Source organism: Balaenoptera physalus (genome assembly GCF_965194825.1).
Source record: "Balaenoptera physalus genome assembly, chromosome: 2".
NCBI lineage: Eukaryota > Metazoa > Chordata > Mammalia > Artiodactyla > Balaenopteridae > Balaenoptera > Balaenoptera physalus.
Genome location: NC_138883.1, coordinates 98,267,693 through 98,286,922, shown reverse-complemented (window position 1 = coordinate 98,286,922; position 19,230 = coordinate 98,267,693). Strand labels below are relative to the sequence as shown.

Genomic DNA, 19,230 nt, shown 5'->3' with positions numbered 1-19,230 from the left:
GTGTGCAGCAATGAAGACCCAACTCAGCCAAAATAAAATAAATAAAATAAATAAATTTATGTAAAAAAATCATTGGAGGAGTTTGGTACCAGCAGTTTGAGTAAAGTTGTGGGAGTGGACCCCTGGGAGTTGACAAATGAGTGGAAGCTGAATTCTTTCATCAGGTATTTATTGACTATCTAGGAATTTCTGCGCTCTGGGAACAAAACATAAGCAAATACGGACGAGGTCCCTGCCCTGATGTGGCTTATCTAAACAGGAAAAGTGACATTAATAAAGTAATCACAACAAATACTGTCTAATGATAAAGCGTGCGTTGTCGAACTATGCAGAGATGTGACAGCATTTAAGAGGTGGATCTGACCTAGTAAGGTCTCAGTAAAAACCTGAGGCAATGACGTAGGATTGAGGATGTGAAAAATAGGGTTAAGAAGGCGAAGCAGAGTGGGGAGAGACTTGTGGAGCACAGAGATATGGGGCGCCCAGAAGAAAGTCTGTATGACCGCAGCGCGGAGAGCCAGGAGGAGAGCGGAACCAGGCGAGCCTGGGGAAGTGAAAATAGGAAAGCTCCTGGAAGCGAAGGGACGAGACTAGGCAGGCGAGGGCGGGGAGAGGCGGCTCCACTCATAAACTACAATTCCCAGGAAGCATTCGGCAGACGGATGTGAGGTGAGGCGCGAGCCGCGACCTTTGAAGGAAAGAAGGAAGTGCTTGGGCGTCGCAGAGCGGGAGAAGCGGGCTAAGGTAGGTGAGGGCGCGGCAGGGGCGGCGGGCCGGCGGCGGGGGCAGTGGTGGCCGCCCGCCGGGCGCGGCGGGGCTGCGTGTCGTCATAAGGCGGCGGCCATTTCTGCGGGCAGAGACGGCCCGGGCGGGCGTTCGGGGAGCGGGGCGGGCCTGAGGCTGCGCGGCGGGCGGGCGGCCTCGGCCACCCGGTAATTGCTTCTCTTCCCGGTGTCTTGTCCGCAGAGGGAGCAGTATGTCCGCGGAAGTCCCCGAGGCAGCCTCCGCGGAGGAGCAGAAGGTGAGTGTGCCCGCGGAGCGGGCCGGGGAGCCCGCAAGGCCCGGGGCCGTCGCTGCCGGTGGCCGGGCCTGGCGGCGGCCTGGTCCCACCGAGGGCGAAGGGGCGCAGCCGGAGCCAGCCCGGCGCCGGTGCAGAGCCGGTGTGCCGCTCCTCCTCGCCTGGCAAGGCCAGACACTCCGGAACCGGCCGCCGGCAGGAGCTCGAGTAGTTAGCGCCGGCGTGGTGCGAGTTGGAGGTTCTCGGCGTCCTGGCTGAAACGTTCCTTTAGCGCCTGGGTGTGTCGGGGTTTCCCTTAATCACTCAACTGTACACAAGAGCCCGTGACTTGGTCCTTATGCGTGGAGCCTAAGGTTTTCCGTGGGCTGCACTTGGCTCATGAACCTTTATTTTTCCCTCGAAGAACTAACTGTCCAACTGCTTGTATTGTCTGCGTGTTCGTTAACTCCAAAGGTGGTACCTCGTGTTGGGGCGGTGACTTAGACCTGGGTTGGAATTTCAGGTCCAGTCACTGTTAGTCGTGTAACCTTGGTCAGTTACTAAACTCTTCAGGCTTCAGTGTTCTCATCTGTAAAATAAGAATAATAGTCCTTGCTGGATACAGTTGTTGTGAGGCTTAAATGTGGTGGGTAACTTACAGCTTTGGCGCAGCGTGTGCTCCGAAATGTGAGCCAGTGGGATTCGCCTATGGTGCTTGACTAAAACTCGAAAGGTTGGAATTTAAATTTTTTTTTGCCAGCTGACTTGATCACGTTTTTCGTGGAAACATGGGAACATTTTGTAAACTCACTTGTAATACCTTGCTGATGTAGGGAAATAGGCCACGGGTCGGTGTGATTCAGATTATGGATATAAAGACTTTATATTTGTCTAGGCTAGTGCTTGCTTCTTCCACCATAATTATTTAAAGAATCAGAGGGCATTGTCATAAATAGGATTTGGTCTAAAACTTGGATTTTGTAAGGGCTTCTGCTTAAGGTTACAACCATGCTCCTAATCAGGCTGAAAATTTGATTAGTGTTTTAAACCCATTCCATGTGTTCTTTACCATGTTAACTTTCCCTGAATTGGATGGTTCTGTTATGATATTACTTGTAAAGTAACTGGAGAAAAAAGCAATAACAAATAATAGGCCAAGTCACTACATCATTCGAGAATATTCCGATGTAAACTATGTTGGGTATTTTTCACACTTTGCTAAAAATCGAACTTGAGGGCAAAAAAAAAAAAAGTATATATCATATATATAATTTAAGAATTACAGTCATAATCGTAATATTAAATATTATGTATTTATTGTAAAATATTTATCGTGGTGTTCATTATTGCTTAGGATTTAGGAACCCAGATAAAACAGCAAACTCATGTCTGTGCTGTCTTGTCCTAAACACTAAAATCAACCTCAGTTTTGACTTCTGATGCACAATAATGTGCTATGTAATTTTCTTTTATGAGATTTGTTAATATGTTTCCAAAGCGTGGAGTGTTGATTTCTGCGCTGTAAATGCTTTCACTTGGGACAGCCTAATATTTATGTCTCTTAACACGTTTAAGGCTATCTTCAATGTTTTCTTTTTGTGTCTACATTAAAATTTTAATTCAGGTCCTTTGGTTTTAGGGCTGCTGTGTGAGTTAGTAATATAACGTCCCTTCTTGAATTAAGGTTTGGCTGTAGATGTTAAGTGCCTGTAGCATGGATACCATCCCTAAACATGAGGAAAATGTGCAGAGTCACTTCTGTGTTCCTGTGGGCCAAATCACCTGTTTCTTATATTTGGAAGAATAGTTAGATGACCTAAAAAAATTAGATTATTGTTTTTGTACCCAATTGACCTTTGAATTAAAGCCAAAGTATTCAGCTAAAATACTTTTATAGTTTTATGGTGCGTCAGCCTATTGCCTCTGAAAAACTAAGGTAAAGAGATGAGCCTGGCATGGAGTAAGAGCTAAGTCACTATCTACCTGAGTAGTATGTGCACTGTTGTTAAGAGAAGAAAACTGTATAGGCCACTATTTCTTACTGCGATACTAATTAAATATTACAAACGTAAAAATAAGTATAAACTCCTATCTCTCTTACACCACTCTAAAACTAAAACAAACTAAATACAAAAACATTCTAAATTATTAATTCACTGTGGCATGGTATTTTGCTGAAACTGAATTTCCAGTGTATTGAGACTATGGTAGCAATTGTTAAAGTGCAGGAGCCTTTTGAGTTTGGCAAGTTAACACTCCCTTAGACCATATGATACCTCATTTCTCCCTTTTTTAAGAGTAAGCTGTATGGTCGTTTAACTGTAGTCTTAGGTACATCATTTACATTTTAAATTCAGCTCTGTTGTTTTCTCATTATTTGGACAACTGGAGTAGTAAATGGAAGCTCAGACACAGAAGTACCATAGTACTGCTTAAATATAAGATGGCAATTCAGAAGCCCTAGGATCTGCTTATATTTTTCTTTAGATTATCACCGAAGTGAAAAGTAAACATTATTTTAGCAGAGACTTCATGGATCCATCATCCACTTTGAATAACACTTAGCTGAGACAGGCATGCAGTCTCATCCTGGGGGTGAGAAGAGGCATGTGGAGACTTAAAACACATAGTTCTGTTTTCATTGTGAGCATCTTAAACTCAGGACTCTCCTTTATCTTTTCTCCCATGGCACCTAGGATAGTGCCTGGCATTGTTTTGAAAATGTTGGTTAAATGAATTTTTCTCCAAACTTTTCGGTTGAAACTATTGCCAAAGCACTATATCAATACAAATGACGATACTAGTACTGCAGTTAAAAAAAGAGGGATAGACCATGGTAATATAAAAAACCTTAGCTTAGACCCACTTAAGAAATCTGAATGAAAGTAGAAGGATGTTTATATGTATTTTTTCATATATATGGCTTTTAATTTTTTTTTAGAGAAGATCTTAATAGTAGGTTCTCTAGAAAACAGGTTTTCTAGAGATTTTGTTACAAGATTCATCAAATTAAGTTAGTAAGGTGTCTTGGGAAAGGCTAACTCAAGTAGAGCTCTCAACTTAAATATTTTTGTCAGTTTACAAGGTATGCTTGGTGCTTTTGTGACTGGTGGAAGAGGAAGAGAACTACTGTTTAAATTACTTCATTATGTCATCAGTAAAGAGTGGATATAAATTGCTTTCCCATTTTCCCAGTTTTAAAAAATTGTGGTTAATATTGGCCTTTTCTGGGACTGTTTTGACAGTACTTGTGGTAACCAAAAGGCTTAAGATATATTCAGTTTGGAGCACAACCTGCTCCTCTGGTTTGTTGTGCAACCATTGATTCTTAACAATCTAGAAGTAAACCTCAGAAAAGTTTTAAAATGTCTTTCAAAAAAAAAAAAGCTCTTTCATTTGTTGTATAGTAAATTGCTGAGATAGCAACAGTGTTTAGGCTTGCCCGTTGTTTGTGCAAGACTTTAATACGTAACAACTTCTATTCCTGAACTTATATGTGTCTACTAAACATGAACTATTCCAAAGATAAGCTGATGGTGAAACTATCACGTATTTAGAAAGTTTCTTAACTTTTAAAAAACAGTTGGAGTACATTGTATTTGTTCATTCAGTAGACTTTTTTTTTTTTTAATTTTATTTATTTATTTATGGCTGTGTTAGGTCTTCGTTTCTGTGCGAGGGCTTTCTCTGGTTGTGGCAAGTGGGGGCCACTCTTCATCGCGGTGCGCGGGCCTCTCACTATCGCGGCCTCTCCTGTTGCGGAGCACAGGCTTCCGATGCGCAGGCTCAGTAATTATGGCTCACGGGCCTAGTTGTTCCGTGGCATATGGGATCTTCCCAGACCAGGGCTCGAACCCATGCCCCCTGCATTGGCAGGCAGATTCTCAACCACTGCGCCACCAGGGAAGCCCCATTCAGTAGACTTTTATTGAACACCAATTAAATGCCAGGCACTGGGCAAGCAGCAAGGACTTAATAGGACTACAGAATTTTTCCACAGAGGTTGATAACAGTATTGGTCCCTTCCTGACACTATACCAAAGGATTTGTTGGCTTTCATTAATCTTATTCATCAATCAGTGCATCAATGAACATATTGCTGAGCAGATTGAGAATTTACTTAGAGAGGTCAGATTTTTATTTGCTGATGTTGTGTAACTTCCCTGCTGAAGACCAAAAAGTGGTATTAATCATTCAAACTTACTATCAATTCCATGACAGACTACAAAATGATCCTTAATTATTTGAATATATGTATGTTTATTTATATATGTATACATATATATATACTTTTATACCTTATACTCTTTCTACTTACAGAAAGCTTAGCTAGTGTATTTCAATAGAATGATTCACAAAAATGCAAGTGCCTAACATTAATAAATATTAGGCCCTGTGCTAATTGTAGAGTATACAGCGAAGATTATTTTGGGGCATATGTTATTGCCAAGAGAATAACTATCACTTAAAATATTGTTTTTAAGTTTTTGTTTTTTGTACATCATAAGCATACATCTCTGTTGCAATATCCTGGATTTCTGCTTTCCTAGTTTGTAGCCTAGAGTAAAAGTTCCAGAATTCTAATGATGCTTTTCCCCCCCTCCTCCCAAAGCTATTATCAGCATAGAAACCACTTAGCTAAATGAAGTCACTCATATTCCAGCATCTATTTCTAAAAAGTAGTAAAATTTCTGTGTAACACAAAGGCCTCTTGGAGAGTAAAGTTTCAAAACCAGATTTGAATTTTTAAAAATACTTTCTTCTTGGTTAAGCTTGTCATTTCCCGTCTTTGTTGATCCTTTCTATTGTATCTTTGTTTTCTATTTCATTAATTTCTGCTTTTTATTTTCTCCTATTTTCTTTGGGTTCCGTTCTTTGTCTAACTTCTCAAGTTGGATGCATAGCTCATTGAGTTTTAGTTTTCTTTAATATAAGCCCTTAAGGGACACTTGTATCCCACAAATTTGGTATGTGTAGAATTTTTGTTATTAGTGAGTTCCAAGTAATTTTTTTTATTCCTATGATTCCTTTTTTAACCATGAATTATTTAGTAATGTACTTCAATTTCCAAATGGCAGGGATATATACAGTTTGAAATAATTGACTTTTAACCTTCTGAATTGCAGTCGTAGATTGTGGCCTGGTTGGAAATGGTTAAGACTTGCTTTACAGCCTAATATTTAGTCAGTTTTTCCATTTGTCCTTGAGAAGAATATGTATTTCCTAATTGTTGGATGCAGAATTAAAATCAAGTACGTTGACTACTTTGTCTTTTTCACCTACCAATATGAGGAAGGTCTGTTGAACTCTCCTATGCTGATAGACTTATCAGTTGCTCCCTATAATTTTGTTGATTTATATATTTTGAGGCTTTCTTATTAGGGGCATAAACATTAGATCTTCTGTATTCCTAATAAAGCTTTTTGGTCTTTTTTTTTTTTTTTTCCTTTCTTGTCCTCCTCACCCTCCCCCCGCCCCTTTTTTTTTCAGTTGACTGATTTTCTTCTTCCATTTTACCCCCGCTATTAGTTTGCAAGTTATATACTTTATTTTGTTATTAAATTGATTCCCCCTGAAATTTTATCAAGCCTCCTCAACTAAACAAAGTGTAAAATTAATATCATAAATCTTTTTCTAAATGAGACAGGAACATAGAACACTTAAACTTTTAAAAACTTGTATATTTTTGTTCTGTCTTTTTGAACCTCACATATTAAGACATTAAAATTAGGAAAGTGAATATGCCAATTATATTTCAATAAAGCTGGGGAAAAAATGAGAAAAGTGACTTGTTCAGTATACATACATACATACCAATTTCTTTGTTTGCTTTTTCCTTCTTTATCTCAGACCTTTTGAGGGATGTATTTTCATTCTAGCTGGAATAAATGTTCAGGAATTCCTTTGAAGGATGTCCAGAAACATGCAATCACACCAAATTTTGTGTCCTTCTTTGCATTTTTTAACATGACTGTAGGGATAAATTGCCTTTTTAAAAAAAAATTTCTGTTGCAGCTTTTTATTTTAAATCACTGTGAAATGAAGTTCTCACAACATAAGACCTCTCCAAACTCCAAAGTCAGGCATCTGGAGTAGACTCTCAGGTCACTTCTCCCTCTTAGCCCTATGTCCACCCCAGTCACCCAAAATCCTGCCAGGACCATCCTGGAGGTGAGGTGATCTCTTTTTATTTGTAATAGTTCTAGCAAAAGTTATACAACAGTTTATTCCTTTCATTTTAATTGGCAGTTTACATATATACATATTGCTATACGTATTATCTCCTTTCTTTTAAATTACACAAATACTTTCTAGGAACTATTTCAATAAATTGCTTATTTTACCTGATTTTGTCAGTTAATGTCCTGCTCTGGAGAATAGAAATCAATTTGGGTATTTCAGACACTAAGGGATATGATTTAGGGGATTAGGTTACAAATTATTTGAAAGGATAGAGTAGCAGAAAGGGGAAGATGATGTTTCCAGAGGTGAGGGATTGCAAAAAAACCTTTGACCCTGCAAGAGTGAGCACTATTCTGAGCCCAGCATCCTCTACCCCATCTCAGGTAGCTGCTACAATAGACCCTAATCATGAGCTTGATGCCTGCCCTTCTGCAGGAACACACAGGAGCTACTGCTGTCTGCACATTGTGTGGCATCACCAGGAATAAAATGGATTCTTTTTCCCATGCCTTTTAATCTGTTGTAGGTACCATTGGCGGAACCTTATAGGAATTCAGTTTGGGAAATGTACTTTCAGGCTTCTAACTGTAGTGATTCAGAGGAGTGTTTACAGAAGGGTGAGTGTGGGCTGAATGCCCATGGACACAGTCCACCACCTGACGTGTTATTAATATTCCACAAGCAAACTGTACTTGCGTCAGATCATTGGTGAATATCCAGGCATTTGAACTTGCTTATCAATAAGCCCTAGAACTGTATACATCTGCAAAAGGTTTAAGAATGTTTCTGTATGATCCATTAAAAGTATTGTACGTGTCTTTTTTTTTTTTTTAATTTTTTTAATGTATGTATGTATTTATTTATGGCTGTGTTGGGTCTTCGTTTCTGTGCGAGGGCTTTCTCTAATTGCGGCAAGTGGGGTCCACTCTTCATCGCGGCGTGCGGGCCCCTCACTATCGCGGCCTCTCTTGTTGCGGAGCACAGGCTCCAGATGCGCAGGCTCAGTAATTGTGGTTCACGGGCCCAGTTGCTCCGCGGCATGTGGGAATCCTCCCAGACCAGGGCTCGAACCCGCGTCCCCTGCATTGGCAGGTAGATTCTCAACCACTGCGCCACCAGGGAAGCCCTGTACGTGTCTTGATGGTACTGACTACATTTTAAAAATGTAGCTTTGGTCATATTTTCCACCCTTTTGGTGTTAAATGTAGCTGAAATTCTGAATCCAACTGCAAAGTTACACCTAGCAGGGACTTGCCATTGTGCTATGTATTTGGCCAGAAAGTCCAAGAATTGGTTTGTTTTTCTAGGACATATTACAAATTTATTGTAAATCTAAATAATATTTTCAGCTGTAGGTGCTGTTTTGCCCAAAATATTTTTCGATAGTAAACTGTTTCATTTAATTGAATATTATATGTAAATATATACATAAATGTGTTCCTTATTAAGAAAATAGGGGAGTGCCAGATAAGATGGCATATTGTGCACAACTTTTTTTCTCTCGTATATAAAATGCGGAAATCTGCAGAAACGCTGGAAACTAGGGAAAGTTGCTACCCCATACTAGAAATTCCAAGGAATCTTTCTTAGATACAGAGAACTGATAATTCAAATCAAACAAAGAAGTGGAGCATGCTCATTTCCCAAGCCTAAGAAAGCTGGATGGTTTTAGTGGAAATGTAGGACTCTGTTAACATCCTTTAATTTGAAGGTGCTGGGACTGAAAGGCTATAATCGGGTTGGAGTCCTTTTCAACCAGTGTCCAAATTTAAGGTCAAGCAATTTAAAAAACAATTGTATAGTGGAACCCAAGGGTAGGTCCCTCCCAAGTCCACTTATAAATTAACCACTATGGATACCCTGGGGCTGTAGTAGCGAAGTGAAGCCTCTGTGGTGACCCAGCGCACTCTCTTATACTGAACTGGGAACCTTAAATTTATATTACTTCTCCAGCTTATCTGATGAATACAATGTAGTTATATCTTGTATAGGGGTTAGGTTCTAAAGTTAGTAAGGCAAAAAATCACATATAACTGAAATCACCCTTGAAAAACCCAGTGAAGTCATGATCACATTAGAGACTGCCCCATCAATTCTCAGTAGGTCAAGTGGTAGTCAGTCACTTTTTTGTCTAGTGTTTGAACAGATGGCTGCGCTGGTTCTTCAGTTGATTGCCAGCTGAGGTAGTTGACTCCTGTTATAGGGGCTGAGTGTTTTAAACACTGGAATGATAAACAGTATGTTGGTACACTTACACTCTGAAAGAGACATACTCTGGGATTGAGACTCTCCTGGGAACGTAGGGTTGCGTCATACACCTTGCACTTGAGCTACCCTTTTTGAATGGAATGACTGGCAGAATCACCGATACTATTTAGAGTCTCTATCTCTGGCTGGGCACACATATAGTTGAATTTTTTGTACATCGAGTGAATGATGCAACCACTGTAAAAAGAATGAAAATCAAAATATGTAGATGCATGAAACTGCAGCATAAGAAGAGAGTAGAACACTTGAAGCAGAAGGAAGCATACACATAAAAGAAGCCCCATAGAAAAGGTATATTTGACAGCAGCAGCAGCTTTATTCTCAAAATCCTCTAAGACTAAAAATGAGAAGAGGTAACAACACATGAGGAAGCTTTTGAAGATGAAAAAAAATCTTGACAATCTATAAGGTGAATAAAGTTGATTATAAAACGTATGAAAATACTTTTGAGGGAGATATATGCAAAAATTATATGAAGTTGTTTCTTGAGTTCCTAGATTAATAAATGATTACTTGCTGCTGTGTAAGAACAGTAGGCTTGGCATTTATGGATAACAGTTCTGCTTTCTGACTATTCATAAATAACCTGGAAGAATCAAGATATGCAGAGGTGTGTAATTTTGCTGAGCTGGTGTGCAGAAATGAGTCCATTAGCTAAAAAGTGTGCCTTGCCATTGCCCAGCCTCCCCTATCAAGGCAGCTCTGTTTTTCTTGATTCATTCTTTCTTCTGCACTACTTGCCATGAAGTGGTAAACACTGCTTCCCTATAAAATATTACTCTTGGGGACTTCGCTGCAGTCCAGTGGTTAAGACTCCCCGCTTCCACTGCAGGAGGCACAGGTTCCATCCCTGGTTGGGGAACTAAGATCCCACGTGCCGTGTGGCACAGCCTATATATATATATATATATATATATATATATATATATATATATATGGAAGAAAGTAAGCTATATCAAGACTGGTGTTAAAAGTGAATAGGCTAAAAACAAAAAAAAAGTGAATAGGCTTAAGATATTGATAGTCCTTGGTCAGAAAACATATTTTTGATGCATTAAAGATGGGGTGTTTGGCCTGAAAACTGTTTGCCATTAAATATGGGTAGAAATTAGGCAATAAAATATACAGATGTAAAGATTGACAGAGATGATGTTTCTCTCCTTTAAAAATAACAAGGTCTTCTGCATTATTCAAGGAAAATATGGTAAGTAAGCTGCTGTTAATTTCTATTAAAGATTCTCAGAGCTTTCAATTAAATATGATTTTGAATAAACAGGAGGTCAAAAAGCTCTTTTTTATTTTAACAGTATTAAGATGGTTCTCTAAATATGGGCAAAGAGCTGATGAGTTCCATAGAAGGTGACTAACTATAAATGTATTATACATGACTGGAAAGTAATGGCAAGCAAGACTTCAGAGCTGAGCTATCTTGATATTTTTATCCAGTGTGTGGGGTGTTATACATGCATCACAGCTATAATAGAGCTATCACATGGATCATTTGAAAAACAAGACAGAGATGTTTTAAAAGCCTCTGTGCTTGATTTCTTAGTCTATTGCTGCATTATTTGGTATTTGACAACTGAAGCCAGAATCCAGATATTTAAAAGGTGGAATTATCTAAAATAACTGTATCGTAATAGAGAAGTAATTTATTTAAAATTATTTCAGGAAATGGAAGACAAAGTGACTAGTCCAGAGAAAGCTGAAGAAGCAAAATTAAAAGCAAGGTATCCTCATCTGGGACAAAAGCCTGGAGGTTCAGATTTTTTAAGGAAACGATTGCAGAAAGGGGTAAGTTCTCATGTGTAAATCTTCAAATGTTTAAGTCCTGTGAACTCAGTGTGCCGAAAGAGATTGTGAAATGGGTGTCTGTGTTTATAGCTCTTTACCACCAGATGTGTGTGCATTGATAAGTATATATGTTGGCTATAGTTATATGTGGATTATTTTCTCAAATAAACCAAATTTCAAGGGAATATTTTTTTCAGCTTTATTGAGTTATAACTGACATAAAATATTATGTAACTTTAAGGTGTACAGTGTGATGATTTGATACATGTACATATTGCTTAATGCTTACCATAATAAGGTTAGCTAACACATCTTTTACCTCACATAATTACCATTTTCTTCTTGTTATGGTGAGAGCATTAAAGCTTGACTCTCATAGCAACTTCCAAATTTACAATCCAATATTGTTAACTGTAGTTAACACCATGTTGTCCATTTATTAGATCCCTGGAACTTACGCATCTTATAATTGAAAGTTTGCACCCATTCACCAGCATCTCCCCATTTCCCCCACCACTCAGCCCCTGGCAACCACTGTTCTACTCTGTTTTCTGTGAGTTTGATGATTTTAGATTCCACATATAAGTGATGTCATACATTAGTTGTCTTTCTACCAAAAGAATATTTTAACATTAATTTTAGTTTAACAGATTACTTTTAAAAGTGGCAAAATATAGAATGGTGTTTTTATATAGCATGAAAGAATGACATTCACAGCTTTGAAATAATAGAATGACAAAGAAGGATTATACCAAAACATAAAAATAAAATCCTTGTTCCATGAAAAGTAATATGGTGGGGAAATTATTATAAAAATGTTAGTTAATATTTGTAATACATAAAATGGTTTTTCAAATACACAAGAAAAACATTAAGGTGCCCTAGATAAAGGATTTTAGCAGAGGAAATATTGTTATTAGACACAGAAAAAAATGTTTATCCAGGATAGAAATGAATGAAGTATAAATTAGAACAATTATTTCTTTGTAGCTTTAACTATAATAAAAAGCAGCATCACTATTCAACAGCAGAGATATAGTAAGTAAATTGTGGTAAGTCAACAAAGTAGAACATTATGTGGTCATTTAAAAAGCAAAGACCATAATGTCGGGGATAAATAGAAAAAAGCATCATTGAGAAACATGTTCTACATTCTGTGTAAAATGTATCCATACCAAGTCTCATTTTGAAATCATCCCATCAGATGTGGTTTTAGTATGAAATTATGTAATTTTCTTTGATTATTATTATTTGGATTTGGGATTTGACTGATTATTTGTGTTTAGGAAACTTTTTTTCCTTTGCTAATCTTCAGTATAACTTATGCTAACAGCCTTTCTTCCAACATTTGGGCTGTTGACTTTGTCATTTTTCTCTAGCTTCAACGATTTATGACTTTTTAAGTATCTTCAAGTTAGAATTTATATACATTGTATCTTGGCGTTGGTGTTATAGATGTAAATAGTTGTCAATAAGAAAATGCCACTTGAATCAAGAAATTTATATAGAATTTGAGAAGGGAGCTCTTCAGTGATTCTGTATTTTACCAAAATGTCAGTGAATAAGCACTTTTATATTAGGGAAATGAAGTGTTATATTCAACGATATAATTTCTTACTATGTTAAAAGAGTTTTGTTTTTTAAAAAATGTCTGGATCACAGGGTTTTAGTTTTCCTCTGTTGTAATAGCAAACTGGCAAGTCATCTTAGTATCTTTAAACAGTTTCTTGTTTATTTGAGAGGGTTGGTTAGATATCATTTATTTTAGGTCCCTTTCTGTTTTATTGTACTTGTTAATGTTATTTATTCGGATACCTATTTTTAGGCTTTTAACAATATGACGTGTGAGGGATATCAAGCAGCAGTCTGGCCCATGTTTTTTCATATTTGTGGAGTTTGTGAAGTCCCAAGAAAACTGAGGATCCAGTTTTAAGAAACATGGCCTTAAAATTAAATATTGTCACTTTGGTGATCCATTAGTGTCAGTGCAATTATAAATATGGATGTAAGTGTGGCCCTTAAATTGAAGTGGGAAAAGGCTCTTATAAGAGTGTCATCTAGATGGTACAGAATATGTTAATTTTTAAAATTTTCACTTAACACAAAATTTAAAAATTGTTAAAGACAAGTAATATTGCCTTCTTGAACTGTATCTTTTCCAATATGAGAAACATTGATCTAGTTCATTCCTCTACCTAGAGCAGTTATAATTATTAAGCATTGAGTTTAGTTTTTCTCTCACCACACTAAATAAATTTAATTCCTTTTCCTCAAGCAAAGTAACCTACTCTGCAGTTAAGTGTGATCCCCTTGTGATGAACCTTTGGTTACTATAAAATAGGTAACATTAGAAACAGACTTTATTACATTGGGGAAAATCTGCCTAAAATTTGCACTATGTGTTAAAGTTCTCATTTTGTGCTTTTGACTTTAAGAAATTTGGCAGTCTGCTTTCTCTTTTAGAGGCTACTAAACTTCAGAAGTAACTCTCTAATATAATATAGTACATCAGAAGTTCTGAGGTTTTTTTTCACTACACTTACTTTGAAACATGCAGAAATGAAGCTGCAGCAAGTCTTAGAAAGGCCTGGTCCAAGTGACACATGAAAAGCAATTTCTAACTTTAGACTCTGGCCTAAGGCCAGATGCTTATAAAAGAATAGTCACTGGAGGGAGGCAGCCGGTGAGACCTTTTTTTCAGGCCATTCAGCAATCTTAAACTAAACTGTGAGTTCCTAGCTCCTTCATTTACCACTTGAGTTACCTCTGAAGTCTCAAAGAGAATATTTATATATCCCCCCTTCATCCTTTGTCCAAGCCCTCATCTCGTATCTGGATTATTCCTTCTTGTCTATGCTGTAGGCAAAGGTTAGGTTCCCCTCCTTTGAATAACCATAGCACCTCATGTATTTAAAACAGTGTAACAGTGGATTTATTTGGCTGTTGTCCATCTTTATATCTCTCTTCATGATTCACACAGTGCCTCGTGTAGTATTGCAGGCACTCAGTAAAGGTGGGCTAAACATGATAGGTGAAAGTCAGAACCCAGGCAAGTTCATCTGTTTTTACCTCGGAACAGACTAACTCATGTAGATTATCTATATTAAGGTTGATCTTTAGCTCCACAGTTTCTATTTCAGTGATAAATGGTGTGGTTGTTACTGCATCCATCTCTCCAACTAAAAAGAGCGATTGTTGTACTTAGTGTCTTAGGTGAAAAATGGTGGTATAGGATAGGGATGTGTATTTTAAGTGATAATTAATTTCTAATGATTTCATTTCGTCTATTACCCTAGCATTTATATTTTAACCTTAATTTTTATGTTAGTGAACTGCTCTAATTCAAATAAGTGGTTTAAATCTTTACAGAAAAGTTCATCTTAGATGACAGAGTACCAGCAACGATAAATAATAGTTTTAATAATTGTAAGCTTGATTGGAGGTGGGTGACATCCCAAATGCAAGTTGGTGGATTGTGTGTTTTTATTTTCAAAATCATTTAAACAAGAAATTCATGCTGGTTTTTCCATTAGTAAGTGAAAGGCTTGTGTCCCACTCTTTAAGTCCAGGGCTATTAGCTCCCAGATAGATTGATATGGAAGTTGATATCAATATTGAGGGTTCCATACTGGAACTAGAATGATATAAGTAAGCCTGAAGAAGGGGTTCTTGCCTGACTTCTCAGCTGTTGACTTGTGATAGAACTCACTATAGAGTCATAGCTATTTCGTGTAGTTGATTTTTTTTTTTTTTTGATGTTTTTGTTTAAAAACTTATAGGTTTATTTTATTTTGACGGTACAGGGTCACATCTATATCTTAAACCAGTGTAATTGCATATGAAAGCTTTTTAAACTCTAGTCTGAATTTTTTTTTTCTTGTAGCAAAAATATTTTGATTCTGGGGATTACAACATGGCTAAAGCAAAAATGAAGAACAAGCAACTTCCTACTGCAGCTCCGGATAAGACAGAGGTCACTGGTGACCACATTCCCACTCCACAGGACCTTCCTCAACGGAAACCATCTCTTGTTACTAGCAAGCTGGCTGGCTGATTAAAAGAGCTGAACTGCATGAATCTTCTAATTCCCATTATTTCTCCTTAATATGTTACTTCTCCACTTTTTATTTCCTTTCACTCACTAAGTCATTTGAGAGTTATGGCTTTGCAGGTAGTGGTAGTGTGTGTGTAAGGGAATATACATGTGTAGAGTTTTGATTAGTTTAACAGTGCACTGATGAAAAGAACATGTTAGAGCAATGTAAAGTAATCTACTTGAAAATAATTGTATATATTACCTAACTCCTAGTGTAGGGCTGGTTCCAACAAGTAACAAGCAAGTTTTACAGTTTTAGCTTTCTTTAATTCATCTTAATTATAGCTTTGTATGTTACTCTTATTTAATGTAACCTCTATTGTATTGATTTCTTGTGTATTTTCCTTTTGGATTTTGTAAAACAGAAGTTTAAGACCACAAGTTAGAAGAAAGGTCACATATTTCAAACACAAATAGATGGGGCTTCAAAAGATTTGTATCCTGTGCTTGAACTTGAATGGCCTTAAATCTGTTTCAGCTTTAACAATAGAATTTTACTTGGGCAATATTTGCCCATTCTGGTGTAACTTATGTGACTCTAGTGCTTAACAGCTGCTGTTGAAGCTAGTATTCTTATTCAGTTCTGTAGTGTTAGAATACCTTTTGTTGTTGAAGATGTGAATGAAGTGTGCATGTGCATCGACTGTTGAATTCACTTTTGTGCCATTTTTGTAAATACAGTAGTTTTGCACAACCTCTCACAACTGTCTGTATTAATTTCACATATTAAAGAGTAGATGATGTGCCAACCAGAAGCACAAGAGTTCCTACACAAAACCCTATGTGTCATTAGAGCGTCTGCATAGTAAGAGTAGTTTACAGTCTTGGGGTTATAGAACACCAAACTGAAATCTTGGCTCAGTCTGCCATAGACTTAAGCTTTTTCATTTGTTCCTCACATCCATGACATTCAGTGGCCTTGTGCAAATATGATATGTTGCTTAGGCATATCTTTTGTCCTATGCAGAACATTTCATTTTGACTTTTATGAAAATTACAATTCATGTAATTTATATAAACTTTTTTAATGTAGAAACTTTTTACTTCCACAGTCAATTTTGGGGACACTAGAATAAAATACTTTGCCTCCTGTGGCCCCTCCCTTCTTTTTTTCTTGCTTCTTTGACTCAAATTGTGTTGGGCTGTGCTGTGTAGTCTCTTCAGAAACATAGGTGTCTATATCTTTACTTTTCAAATTTGCTCTGTTGAATGCTGTATATTCTAACACAATAATGATATTTTCCTTATAATTTCTCAGTTGTTAATTAACCACTCTTAATCCTGTATTGTTAAGAATTGACAATTGTTTAAATAAAAGGAAATTTATAATGAAACAAATATTTGAGAAGATTGGCCCAGGAACCTAGTCAGGATGAGCTGAATTTTAAGTAATTATAATGAGCTAGGTGAATTAGGCTTGTGACAATTACAGGAATTTACATGATAGGTGGAACATATTCATAATAAATACTTAGATATTTTGTTTCTATAGATGTCACTTTAATAAAATATAATACTTGTGGTTTATCTAGTTAGTAAGAACTTTAATTAACAGACTTCACTGGGACAAATTTACTGGTCTTTTAGGAGCTCTTCCCATGATGCTGAGGATATGTAGCCTGAGATGATAGTATATTTTTCTTCATCTTTGACTTGTGCAGGGCCTCCCCCTCTTTTGGATCCAGGCATCTTTTCTGGAACTTGACTCCATTTGTATACCTGCTTTCCTATGACCCCAAATCACCATAGATGGTGCCTTGAGCATAGTACCTGCACTTAAAGGCTGCCTAGCTCTCTGAGGAAAACTTGCTGATTATCTTCCTGCTTCACCCACCCCAAAAGGCAGAAAACAACAAAATCGATAATGTGCTAATTTGTTATTATAAGGATTAGTTATATATAAATAGATTTGTAATGGGAGTAAGTAGGTTGTTCCAAAGTATGTATAATCATTGTAGGATTATTTAAGGATTACAAAATACCCCAAAGTAGAATATCTAGTGGTTTTGTTTTGTTCTGTTTTTATGACTGTTTGCAGGCTAGCACCATCAAATTCACACACACATCAGAGATTAATCTGAAAGATCAGACCACGTTACTGATTATGGTAGGACTCCTGTTATGGTTTGCGACAAGTGATGTAATCTCTGCCTGAGTTTTCATTTGTAAAATACAATACTAATATTAACCTACCTCGAAACTTGTTGAGGATCTGTGAAATACTGAGTAAGTGCCCAAAATAAAATACTGTTGATTGTCTTTTTATTAAAAGTAAATTTCCTCATTAAACCAACCTGCCTTCTGTAAAGTCACAGTGATAGAAATCTCAGGATTTTCCATCAGAAAAGACCTGTCATTTAGGACTTGTAGGTATAATTGCTTAGCCTCCATTATTGGTGCTTGGGATAGAGGTTTTACATTCTTCTGTTTTTGTTCTGCTTCAAAGCTCAGTTTATTGAAGACATATTTGCAGGCTGTTTCACCATTGCTTGAATGAAGATTTTTGACCAAGATGGGCTTAAACATTTCTGTGGTTTCAGAATTGTGGTTTGAGAAATGGCCAATTTTAATCATTGTCCTTCTTATTATAAATGAATGTTGGAGTAAACAAGTTGGAGATAAATACTTCATGAAAACTAGCTAATGTCTGAACTCAATTACCTGTTTTATGTCCAGGAGCTCCTATTTGATAATACAGTTCTGAGAAACATTTCATTTTTAAAGGCTACATCTGACTAAAACAATTATAGTTATTGGCATGTTGGGATAGTAAGGACTGTTGGATTGTTTTGATGAACTGAAAGGAGCATTTTTGCAGTCTATTTACAAGTTATTCAATATTCCTTTGCTGCTCACCTAAAAATAAGTCTTAACTATTTATCAAGCCCTCTACTTGTTGTTACTTCACTTGGAATTTGTTGCTGTTTTTACTTGATGTAACAAAACTATACCTCTGAATGTTTATTGATACTTTTTACTAAATCAGACATGTATTCTTTCTCAATCCAAATTAGTGAAGTTTTATCAGGGCTGAAATATCTCTACTTGAATTGTGCTCTACACTTGGTGTTTGGTGATCCAGGGGCAGGTATCCAATAGGAAGAGCATGTCTGAGTGGCAAATTAAGCAGTTTCTGTGGTGGCCTTTTTACATTCCCCAACATTCAGACACATGTCTTCCATTTTTCATTTTCCTTTTTCACCTCATTTTACTTCACTTCTCCCCCCTCCCATCCCTGCTTATTTCTTAAGCCTCCTGATGGCATCTATTAAATGGTATTTAGGACTGATGAATGAACAATGCTTTAATACCCTTCCCAATATAACACAATTAAGGACCCATTTAAAATTTTCTAAAGCACTGTTTTCATCTGGATAATGACAAGTTTGAGCCACCGTCCCAACTCTGCAATTCACCCTGCAGTGCCAGTGTTCCCCCATATCCCTTCTCCCCTTGACATCACACCACACCTTGTAAAATTGGGATCAAAGAAGTCTCATTCTGGGATTGTTAATCGAAGGATAAAAACACTGATTTTAATACTGTTTTACTAGTTTCTGCCTTTTAAAGTAGGTAGGCCTATGGGTTTTATTCTGGAAATCACTGATGGTCATGACAGCCATTAATTATGTTTGTATTATGTTATTTATCAACTAAACGGCATTTGAAAGAAAAATCTAATTTCTTTAATATACCCTCAAATCTGTTACTGCATCTTTTATTTGTGATGCAGTAGGACACTTGCCTGTATTAAAAGGGCCAAGAGTAAATGCCTTTTTTGTTGAACATGTCTATAGAGTTGGCAGTTAATGCTGATATTTGTCAAATAGCCCTTCCAAAATTATACTTGTGAAATACACAAAAATAAATTGATCTACTTAATTTCTATTGA

The 19,230-nt window shown here is 37.0% G+C and overlaps 1 protein-coding gene across 2 annotated transcripts; it reads left to right on the top strand.

The window, feature by feature from the left end:
- The first annotated feature begins 654 nt into the window (after positions 1-654).
- On the top strand, positions 655-19,230 carry ARPP19 (cAMP regulated phosphoprotein 19). Of its 2 annotated transcripts, XM_082448238.1 has the most exons (4): positions 655-744; positions 967-1,021; positions 11,120-11,242; positions 15,126-19,230. In XM_082448238.1, the coding sequence occupies exons 2-4, from the start codon at positions 977-979 to the stop codon at positions 15,294-15,296; spliced, it is 339 nt and encodes a 112-aa protein (XP_082304364.1). In that variant the 5' UTR covers positions 655-744; positions 967-976; the 3' UTR covers positions 15,297-19,230. The 2 variants fall into 2 exon arrangements, with proteins under 2 accessions (XP_082304364.1, XP_082304363.1); XM_082448237.1 differs by lacking the exon at positions 655-744 and having other exon boundaries at positions 808-1,021.